Source organism: Gadus macrocephalus, chromosome 10, assembly GCF_031168955.1.
Source record: "Gadus macrocephalus chromosome 10, ASM3116895v1".
Taxonomy (NCBI): Eukaryota; Metazoa; Chordata; class Actinopteri; order Gadiformes; family Gadidae; genus Gadus; species Gadus macrocephalus.
In genome coordinates, this window is record NC_082391.1 from 3153841 (window position 1) to 3165853 (window position 12013).

Genomic DNA, 12013 nt, shown 5'->3' on the forward strand with positions numbered 1-12013 from the left:
GAGGCCGGCGCCGAAGCACACGGAGAGGATGAAGACCACCAGGAGGCCCAGGATGAGCACCGACAGCGGCACCTCGGGGTGCAGCTCCGGGGGGTAGAGGTGGGACTCGGTGGGGGGGGGCGGGCTGTAGGTGGTGGAGGAGGAGGAGGAGGGGGAGGAGGAAGGGGAGGAGCCGGCGGCGGCGGCGGCGGCGGCGGCGGCGGCGGCGGCGGCGGGGGGCGCCTCCGTCCCGGGGCTGTGCGCTGTGGGCTCCCGGGTGGGGGGCTGCTGCTGGGGGGTGGGCAACGTCTCGCTGGACTCGGGGCAGATGGCCTCGTTGCGCAGCGAGCGCAGCAGGCGGCCGGCGTGCTTGGACGGCGAGTCGCACGTGATCTCGTTGACCACCACGCTGGTGCTCGACAGCTCCATCCAGTTCTTGAGCGCCACGAGGTCGCACGTGCAGTCCCACGGGTTCTCCTGCAGGTCGATCTGGATGAAGGCCGACAGCTGGTCCAGCACGCCCCGCACCGGGAGCCGGGAGAAGTGGTTGTTCCTCAGGTTGAGGCGGGTCAGCATGGTGCCCCCGAACACGCCGTCGGGGAGGGCGCGCAGCAGGTTGTTGTTGAGGAAGAGCAGCTGCAGGTTGTGCAGGTCGTTGAAGGTCTGCGGGAGGATCTCCTTGACGATGTTGTACTCCAGGTACAGATACTGCAGCGACTGCAGGCCCACGAAGAGCGAGTGCGAGAGGGACTCGATGTAGTTCCCGTTCAGGTACAACCGCCTCAGGTTGGTCAGGTTCTCGAAGGCCCCCTGCTGGATCACGGCGATCCTGTTGTTGCCCAGGTGCAGCAGTTCAAGCGAACTGTATTCGGTCAAATCGTTCCTGTAGATCACTTGCAAGTAATTACCGGTGAGATGGAGCTTCTTTGGGTAGGAGGGCTTGGGGTTCAGCTCGCTAATGTTATGCAACTTCCGCTCCTGGCAGTTGATGTTTAAGCCGCTCTCGGGGTTCTGGGACGTGCAAACGCACACGCTGGGGCACAGCATTGGCACGGGTGAGCGCGTCTGGTACACCATGATGGGCCCAAAGACGTGTTTGTCCTTTGAGTTGACGCGCGGGGTGGGCCTGTGGCGCATCTTAGGGGGGCGGGAGGCTTTAGGGATGCGGGTGGGGGTAATCATGCCCGGTAGGAAGGTGGGGGGTGGCGGCCCCCCTTGGATGTGTGAGTCGGAGGGGGGGTGGATAACGCGCTCCCCGGCGTTCCTACGTGGACACAGATCCTGCTTGATAAGCTGAGTAATATCCTTACCGTGCAGCCTGAACGGCGTTTCACACACGATGTCGCCCACAAACACGGAAATAGTGTCCAGCCAAGACTTGAGGGGAATTAAATCGCAGGTACAGTTCCATGGGTTCTCCTCCAGCTGGATTTCCATGATCCCACCGATGTGCTCCAAAACCCCGGCGAACGGCAGCGTCTTCAGCCTGTTGCCACGTAAATCCAAGTGTGTGAGGAGCACAAAACGGAACACATTGGTGGGCAACGACAGCAGCAGGTTATCGTTGAGAATGAGCACTTTGAGTTTGTTCAGTTTACTGAAGGCGCCGGGCTCGATGGCGCTGATGTAATTATAGTCAGCCTGCAAATACTCCAAGCTCTCCAGTCCTGCGAACGTGTCCTCTTTAATGACCTCCAAGTTGTTGTTATTCAGATGAAGTCTCTTCAGGTACCGGAGTCCGTTAAAAGCCCCCGTGCGGATGTCCTGCAGGCCGTTGTTTCCCAGGTGCAGCGACGTGACATTCCCATAATGGACAAACTCGTTGGCGTGGAGCCGAGAGAGAAAGTTGCCGTTGAGGAAAAGCTGGGAGATTTTATTCGGGGGTGCTTGAAACAGACTGACAGTCGTAAAGCCTTTATTCTCACAGTTGATGTTTAAAAGGTTTTCCCTCTCTTCACAGGGACAACGATTTTTGCAGATGTCTTTGGAAGCCGAAGTTTTGCGGCTCTCCGTCTTGGAGGAGGACAGAGTGGAGACAGTGAGGACGCTCAGTAGAAGAACGCCGTTCAGCATTTTTACAACCAAAAAAGGTGGCTGAGAAGTAGATCCAGCATTTAACTTGTTCTACGTGAGTCCTCACCAGAGAACGGGACGGCACATTTCTGGGTGAAGACGCGCAGGCAGACGCAAACAGGCGTTAATGTGCTTTAAATAGTGTCATGACGCACAGAAACGGCGCACATCTTTCCGATGACCTTCACCTCAAATCCAAACGATGCTCGGAATAAAAAAAATTGAATTAGAATCAACAAAAAAACCGACTGTCCTAAAGCGTCCGGAAGCGATGGTTCCTGCGGTGTGCTGGGTCGCATCTGCACATCCAAGCCGCAGAGTCCGGGCGGAGAGCAGCCGACCGCAGCTCCCGTTGAGATTCACAGACCGCTCGCCTTATGCTTTCAGCATGTTATCACATGGATCTCTGCCAAATATTCACTCATGGAACCGGGCTGCTGAAAGCGACAAATCCTTTCTTTGAACAGTAAAAAAACAAACAAAAAACCCCGCACAATTTTAGTCCGCAAAAATTACTTTTAAAAATCCAGGAATCATGCGCAAAGACGCACCCCGACGCGCGGTGCCTTTCCTCCGAAAGAAGAGAAGTCGTGGTGCGGTGGACTGAGAGAGCGAGGAAGATATCGGGATGCACTCCCGGAGCTGAGGCATTCTACAGCTGCTGCAGTCACCGCTCCGCTCCTCACACTGCGCGCTCTTCCGAACGTCTGCCACTGCCTGCCCTTCTGCGTGCGCGCGCGCATGCGTGCGTGTGTGTGTGTGTGTGTGGGGGAGAGAGAGAGAGAGAGAGAGAGAGAGAGAGAGAGAGAGAGAGAGAGAGAGAGAGAGAGAGAGAGAGAGAGAGAGTTAGGGAGAGACACAGAAAGATGTTACATCACCGGTATAGCCAGCAAACGGTAGAATAGAGACTAGATGAATGTCCTAAGCTGCATTTATTGAAAGTTTCAATATTATATTTCCTGCATTTCAATTCTAAATATAATCATGGAGATTGAGCTTCACCGGCGACTATTTAAGCATAATGGAGATTTAGATCAGGTAGGCTATTACTGATCTCCAAACCACGCCGGGAGGTGCATGTTTTCGTGGCAGCCCTTTACGTTATCCTATTGGCACATATGCAAGTCTAGATGAACTGATCCTTTTCAAATCTCAACTTAAATCTCCAGGCGACTGCGTTGCTGTTGGGAAGGTTGGTTTTTACGCATGACGCCACTAGGCGGAGGAATAAGATGCTTTTCTTTCCCGACATTATTTTTCTGCCTCCAATATCAATGTGTATTTCTACTGCTATATCTTCTGAAATCCACTGCCTGTACACTCACATGTATATACATCCAAACGTTCATATAATTGTGAGTCTTATGTTTATTTGTGATAGTTTGTATTTATTTGTGATTTATTTGTATTTATTTGTGATAGTGAACAACCTTGATCCCTATTGAATATTGAGTCACACAGTTTGTGTGTGGGGGTGGGTGTGTTATGATTTGACAAATATTGTGAATGATTGCACATCTCTATATGTATATATTGCATATACTGTCCTTGGATGCATATATATTGTGTATACTGTCTGTGTTGCTATATAGTCCTATAATATATATGCGATTGACAACTGCTGATGATTCATCCATTTGCTTTATTTCTGACGAGGTAGTGGTAGTGGTCGTGTTTATTCTCATTTATATTAGTAGTTCTGGCAGATCGCTCAGCCTCAGACCTCAGAATACACTTCATATCACTGACAGTAAGCCAGGTTTATCCGCGTCACTGGTTCACACCTCATTCTTTTTCCCACAGATTTGTTCAATGCCAATGAAGTTGATGCACAAGGACGCTGGAACACACTCACTGAGGCGGCCTGCGGTCCGATAGCTTAATTCTGACTCTGCTCCTCCTACATCATCATCAGCATTGGAATGCAAACGAAAAAGGCTTATCGGGCATCTAGTAGATAAAGGGTCAGGGAACTCCAGTTTAGGGGAAAAACTAAACAAGGTGAAGAAAAACTTGGTTTGAGAAAAGTGGATAAGGGTTCATGTGAGCAGGGGCTTTTTGCCGATGTCAAACATTGCCTGAACCATATCACACTCGCTCAAGCAAGGTGCACAGCTAAAAAGCCATTCTAGCAATCTAGCTAAAGTAGCAAACTTCTGGTATTTACAATAACATACACTTCGGGGAATTAGCAGATGCTATTATCTGGAGTGATTGACATAAGTACATTTGTCAGAAGACAGAGAAACAAATATATCGCAGTCGGTACAGTAAAGATATTCATAGCAACAGCAATTATAATTGCCAAGCACTTATAATGGCTAGGTTTATCCATTCCTCGTACACAACAAAGATAGCGAGGATAAGATGCCACACCAAGTGCTGTTTTTAAGTGCCAGGACGTACAACATAAAACAAGTACCAGGACGTCCAAACATTCATTAAGTACATACTTAGCAACATACAATAAGTGCATATATAACAGCCCATTTGCTCCGTTTAAAAACTGTTGGCTTAAAATAACCCAGAAATGTTCCCTGCCTTCATGTATTTTCATGGGTTGACGTGAACGAATCACGTCGCGCACATGAAGCACCGAATCACACCAAAACGACCACAAACTCGGTGGCAGCCGTTCCTAGCGTTTCGAAAGGCAGATGGTCTGGAGAGGGTAAACTAGGCTACTCTTTGCTATGCTAGACGGCCGTATATGCTTTGCTGTGTCTACCAGTCAGAGGAGGAGATCCTCTTGAGAACGTGGCGCAGTTCAAAAATGTGCTTACTGCAGCTCACCTTGCTGACGCCGGGCCGTCAATAAATCCCTTAATGCTCCGTCAGACGGCCTGGCTGGGCCGGAACCGTGAGCCCTTCAGCCTCCCTCCCCACCAGGGAACCCGTCCGCTGCAGCCTCGACCGGAGCCAGAGTACCACGGTGGCTTATTGATCAGTATTTATTTTGAATACTCCGATGCCCTTTTGGTTTTGAGGGGGTGTAGGAGGGCGAGGAAGGAGGTGGGAGAAGCGTGCTTTGGCTCGGGTGGTAGCATACTGTAGTCTGCATGCCTTGTTTCATTGCCACGGAAACAGTGCTTTGCCCGGGGTTTTCCGTCACAGCGACTTTTTTCGCCGATGCACGGAGCTGACACAACACCTCGACGGGTCTCACATTAGCCCTGTTGTCTGCTCCTACCTGCTGGTCTTTGCTGCCGTCGGGTCTCGTAAACATTTTGAAGGGTTGCAGAAAAAGACCTGCATAAGAGGAGGGCCCAGCATGATAAGCAGCGATGATAGTTAAAAAAGTACATCAAGTAAAATACACCCCATCCCGCTCTTTAGAGACATTTTAAAGGGCCGCTTACTTCAAGTCAGTTTATGTGGCATTAAGGGTTCTTCGTGGTCCATGATATCTAGCTGATTTGAGTCTTGACACGCCAAAAACATATGCAGACTCTCTCTCTCTCTGCTCTATCCCTTACTCTTTCTCTCTCCCTCCCTCTATAATAAACTATCACACGCACACACACGCACGCACGCACACACACACGCACGCACGCACGCACGCACTCACGCACACACACACACACACACACACACACACACACACACACAGGTAGAGTATGGCCCTTTGGAGGAGGCTATAGGCCGATGAAGACAGTGTCAGGCAGGATCAGGCATGCCTGCAGACACACATGAGAGCTTAAGTAGTTTTCATAGAACACATCTTCAAATAAAATGTAAAAAAGTAGTAATTCATGAGGAAAGAGTGAATGAAGTGCACAGGAATAAGGGCAGCAGCTAGCGTCGGTCGCGGAGATGAGAGACATGGTGTGACTCCCCCCCCTCCCCCGCCTCTGTTTGATCATCCTAATGAGATTGACGTGAGGACGCATGACGCCTTAATCCTCACACACACTAAGTCAATGCTGTTTTTTTTTGCCAATGTAAAGTAGAGAGAGGAGGAATGCAGCTGGGTGCTGTCAAGCATTCAGGCTAAGGTTGTGTATCCCAGTTCAGCTGTTGTGGTTCAACGTGTAAAGTCCAGTCAAGTCGCAGGCCACACTCCCATAACCCCAGCCCCCCAAAAGAGTACGGTAAAACTCCCCTGATTATCAAGGAAGAAGCTTTGGGAAGAGACTAAATAAAGAGCGAAAGAGGGATACCTCCTCCCAGGAATGGATAGCAGATGAACGAATATACTGAGATGCTTATAGAATGACAATTATTCATCCTTTTAAGGTTACTACTAACACTGACGTCTTATGAGGAATGCATTTTTAAACCTAAATGTATCAAAACCTAAATATATGAAGGGTTTTTAACGTTACAGTTCCTTGCGAGGCTAACCTAAAATATTGAACTTTGTTTATTAGTGCCACTTGAGAATAAAAACGTGTGGAAATCACGTGACTGGGTAAGTATCGTGTCTTGGGAGGGGCATAAGGGATCTGTAGTTAAGGGAACTTTGAGTTTGTGCGGAGAGAGAGTGGGAGGGAGGAAGCAGTGTTTGACTTGGCTCACTTCTTCCCTCATCTCCTCCATATGGTAGGTCCTACACTATTTAGGGAATAACTACAGGTTGAGTTTGGACACAATCATATACCGGTCGATCGACGTGACGTGTGTATGTTCCACAAACAAGCCGACACCTGCTCGGGTTCCCTCCCTGACAGCTCATTTGCATAACTAATGCTATGCATCATGGGAAACGGTGCAGAAATAAGTATGGATTTGTTGTACACTTAGTTGTACACTGAGGGTGCACAAGGGTGTAAAGGAATGCATGATAGGGAACTAGATGTGAATACTCACATTTCTGTAGTGCTTAAATATCGCGGAAGAAGGCCAAGGTTGACTAATTGGTACACAGCCAGTGGGTTTGGATCAGGAATCGTTTTTGCTGACACAAGATATTTCTTTCCTTGTGTTTTTTTTTTTTTTTAAAGCTTGTCTTCTCGTGAATTGTATTGACTTGATCAACTCTTGACTGCTAACCTCTGGATTGACTCCAACTCCTCTCGCGACACAGATATCAACCCACTTTTATTAGATATTGATTTTGTTTCATTTTGTCTTCTTCTGTGGGGTTTGCTGTTCGGTTTATTAAGATGTGTGAGCAGACAATTTTTTTTGAAATCCTCTGAGGGGACTTTTCCGTTTTAACTTTAATTTGAATGTTTTTGTATATCTAGTCGTAATTTGAAGGAATTTTTTGTTTGAAGGAATTTGAAGGACATTGATTAAACTGAACTTTGTTTCTCGTTTGGGACTGCTTAATAAAACCATGTGATTTGCCTCTTTAGTGTGTTTTGAGCTGTATTATTCAACTGCAGTGTTTCTCTATTTTGTTGTAAAATACATTCATCAGCTTATTTATCGAGGTGCATCTGTTGATCACAGCTTACAGTATTGGAAAAAAACACACCAAAAATGTGTGTTAATTGTTTCTTGAAATTAATTCTACAAATTCAATAACCGTAGGCCTATACAATAACAATATACCAATCCTGTAATATTTGGGTTCACACTAAACCAAATGGACAGTGTGCCAACCTATGCACATCAGATCTAATGTGACATGGGCCTGTGGCTTCCCCCTCTGATGTTGTGGTTTGTTTTACTTTACTGCTTGACAAACCACTGCATGATTAGCCATTAAAGTCAAGATGCAACAAAGCGTATGTAACACTTATTATAGCCTAATAGAAGGTTTAATTTTACATCTGCTCGAGAGAGCCAGTGTCAACAGCGAGCTGAACAAAAGTTATTTCTAAACCAGAGCTTGAACCTCTTTTTCAGCATGCAGATTGAAAAAAAGACAGCAGCGCTTGGCACAAAACCTACAATCTATATGCTTGAAAGAAAGTTTGAAAGAAATATTTGTGCATTATTTGACGGAAAAGTGATTGTATTGGTAAGAACTGTGGCATCTGTTCATTAAAGTTTAATCTTCCTCCAGTCAAATATCCAATGTTCTGTTATGGAGAATACTATGATGTACAATTCTCACATCTGCAAAGACGATTAAGTAAATTGAATTCCCTCAACACACAACATTACTCTGTGAGTGCAATAAAAGGGCATTTTAGGGGGACAGCTGTTTGTTTGGTTGTTTTGACGTGAAACATCATTTGTCTGCTCGCTGAGGCTAAATTAAAATGTTGAAACAAAACACTTGCAATAAAGACCTACTGATCACTGGCACCTGTCCCTCATTATTAAATGAATCACCAATATGCTTTACACAGCCCTCCATTGAAGTGTACCTCAGGCAGGATTGTTTCACCATGTTTAGCACTCAGCCTTCTCATGAGTCCTTTAGGAAGCTGTATTTCTGGCAAGCTGTGAACAAATTGTATTGTGTGCACCTTTACCCTGAAACGATCATCCGTGGTGTGAATTGAAATGTCTATTATGAGCACAAGACAAGATCATAGCTGGGGTCGTGGTGGACCAGGTAATAGCACAGTAGTTGATGGAGTGAGGGTTTTTCAATGGAAAGGTTACTTTAGAAACATAACCAATGGCATGTTAATTGTACTGTCAATTACAAGCACAAGTCCCGCCAAGACGATCGCCTTGGAAACCTATGGACACTTTGGAATCTAAGTCATGTGAATTGTAATTTGGACCAGATCATAACTGCACCAACAGCCTCTCACGTGTGCAGTGTCACAGCGTGGGTGACTCTGCCCCTCATTTGATCAGGTTGGACGTTTAAATTTTTTACATTACAATTAGTTCTATTCCTAAATTAATATGTCATTCATAAATGGATTTGAGCTCACCCAAAAGTCTTGACCAATGCCTTCTAATACCTGAATCAATCAATTGAGCCTTTGCATGTCATTTATAAATGCTTAGTAAGGCTTAATAAAGGCTTTATAAAGGCTTGCCCTCACTTCAGATGAGCTCATAAGAAAGAAAAAAGACATTCAGTATTTGTCAGTATTCATACAGCATTGTTCAAACATTGTGAATAGTTTATTAATCATTCAATTACGCTTAATAAATAATCTTGTTAACCATTATCTCGTCATCTTATTCATAATTTATGACTTATGAATTGCTTACTTATGCAATACTTAGATATTAGAAATACACTATGCACCTTACTACTTAAACTTCATGCTTCAAAGTCGCATTTATTCTAAAGTGCTACCAGGAAGACTTGGTAGGTATGGATATGGATTATATGGATTACACGAGAGAGTGTGTGTATATATATCAATTCTCTCTCGCTCCCTCTCTCTCTCTCTCTCTCTCTCGCTCTCTCTCTCTCCCTCTCTCTCCCTCTCCCTCTCTCTCTCTCTCTGAATCCATACCAGTCATGAGGCCCACGTACCTTGAACACTATGTTTTCATCATTGAAAAGATTTACAACCTCCTCTTTGGGGTTTGCTGCGATATCGCTGTTTAATAAAGCTGAAATGTCATCCAATCAATCTTTGCCCGAGAAGGAAAATAAAACAACAGTTACGACGTTAACTTATCCTATGCTCTGTCCCTTATCCAGAACTGGGGTAAAGGTTTAGGAAAGCATTTGCACGTTTTGAACCTACTACGTTTTGAAGCATATTCTTATCCCTGCTTTCGTCGGGGCATTTTCTTAGGCCATTGATTGGATGGCTGACACGATGTTGTGATGATACAATGTTTACAGGTTAGTCTAAATCACTAGCGACCCTGACCTGTGTGGGTTTGTGTGTGTGTGCGTATGTGCGTGTGTGTGTTTGTGGAGCATTAACGATTTTCCAGGGAGAATATTTTCATCAAGTCTCCGTCCCACCCTGCAGTGTCAGTAGAAACATCCTGATGCCGCATCCTGCATTCTCCACATAAAAGCAAAGCACAAAAATTAGAAAAACGTTATCAAGTATATGATCCGTCAGGTCGGAGATATCCGAGAACTTTTGTTGAAAATCAAGAAGTCAATGAATAAATCCATATTGTTTTGGTCATGACATGATACATGGAACCAAGCGTTCAACGTATCAGTTAGTTCGATCAGAGAGGCTGCCTCTCTGTTGCCGTTGACTGGACTTATCTCTAGATCTGCGGGGATTTAGCTGGGAAAACAACTCAGCTGCTCGGGCAGGTTTTGAAGTTAGCTGAGGTTGTTTTGGAGCTAGGCAGGGGTTAGAGGAACAGCTCCAAGGAGCTACTGCTGGACGTTGCTTCGCAGGGAGCTTGAGAAAAGCTTGTTTTTTTTGATTCCCAGCATACATCTCTCCCACGTCCTGCAGAGCAAGAAGTCCTGCTATCGCGGAACACGGCCAGAGGGCTTTGCCCCGACGAGCCTGTTGATCAGCCGCATAACACCGTCAACTTTAAATGAACCAAGCGATCACATTCAGTTAAAAAAAAGTCACGTTTATCCCCAATTTGTCTTTATTGGATCTGCTGTTGATGTCATAAAATAGTAACATGCACTACAAACTATATCCTGGAAAGCTAGCTAAATGTGTCTAAACTGTCGTAATGTTTTCAGCATTTAGGCAAAAGGCTAGGCCATAATCAATTATAGCTTCACAGCACATCCATTTGATCATACGCTGAATTTTATGGAACCTGCTTTTAAGCAGAGTTGTTGAATTGAATTGAATTGAATATAATTTGGCCTCATGGTCTTCAAACTGCTCACGTTTCTTCTGTGTTTTGGCATCATGTGTGTCACTTGCAGAATACATTTCCCCCGCAGTGTGAACACAGGCTGTCGCCTCTGCTCAGCTCAAGCTCCCCCCCCGCCCACATCCAAATGTCCACCTACCCAGCCCCCACCTTGTCCAGTTCCCCCCCCCCCATCCCTTCCACAATCCACTCACTGGCCAGGGGCCTCTGAGCGATCACAGTGCAATAAATTCAACGTCCCATGGTCACCTGTATGGGAGGTGGGCGTCACCAGTGCATGTGTGTGTGTGTGTGTGTGTGTGTGTGTGTGTGTGTGTGTGTGTGTGTGTGTGTGTGTGTGTGTGTGTGTGTGTGTGTGTGTGTGTGTGTGTGGAGGAGCAGGATGGGTCCGTGTGTGCGGGGCGGGGGGTATTTCATATTTTCAGGATCGTTGACAGCTCCGGTTGAACGGCAGCACTTTATGACCCATGAACTGTGTGTATAAGCCTGAGTGTGTGTGTATGTGTGTGTGTGTGTGTGTGTATGATTGTGTGTTTGTGCGCAAACACACGTGTTTGTGTCCCAAAGGAAAGCAGTGCTCATTAGTTTGGAAATACAACTTGAGCAACATAAAATACATGTGCATGCATAAACACACACAGACACACACCTCAGTGACCTCGGTGTTCAGCGCTGAAAGCGTTTCCTCCTGTGAGTTGATGGATTCCCAGGACACTAGAATCATAGGAAATATACAGTTATCACACATTATAGGTCAACGCTTTCTGTGTTATTAGAAGATAACTCAGAAAAGATTCAAATACATTTCCTCATCAGAGTCATAACCATTTATTTCACCGGTATAATATTTTCATATTGTTAGTTATAATTAAAATAGTTTACGTTACAACATATATTTTGTGTTTCTGGTTTAAAACTTTAGATGATGAAGGTGTGATGATTGTCATTGGTAAGTTTAGCAATATGCGACAGTATGGAAGCACTATTCGGCATGCATTAAGTCAGGGATTTAGTATTTCTGGATAAACAGGACCAATTACTGGTGTTTTTCAGATATATTGGTAGCAATCTGCCTTGTGCATCACTAAACTAAGCTTTCTCATTTCTTTCGTCCAACTTTTTCATTCTAGAGGTTGCAAAGACTCAAGAGAATCAATCGGTCACAGACACTGCAGTGGAAAGTAAGGATAAATGTCTTCCGACTAACATGGATATTGATGCACACTGGTATTCTCTGGATAACCCTGTTATGTTGATGCTATGCTGTGTTGTTGAGAGTTCCATTCTTTCTGTTTGAAATGTTCTATATAATAGCCCATCCAAGACATGTTAG

The 12013-nt window shown here is 45.6% G+C and overlaps 1 protein-coding gene across 1 annotated transcript in view; it reads right to left on the reverse strand.

The window, feature by feature from the left end:
- The window catches only part of slitrk2 (SLIT and NTRK-like family, member 2), a 4310-nt gene extending 1545 nt beyond the window's left edge, over window positions 1-2765 (reverse strand). The window contains exon 1 of the mRNA XM_060062089.1: window positions 1-2765. This exon is cut by the window's left edge and continues 1545 nt beyond it. Coding sequence (XP_059918072.1) covers window positions 1-2052 — 2052 coding nt within the window. The 5' untranslated portion in view covers window positions 2053-2765.
- Between the last annotated feature and the right edge of the window lie 9248 nt (window positions 2766-12013).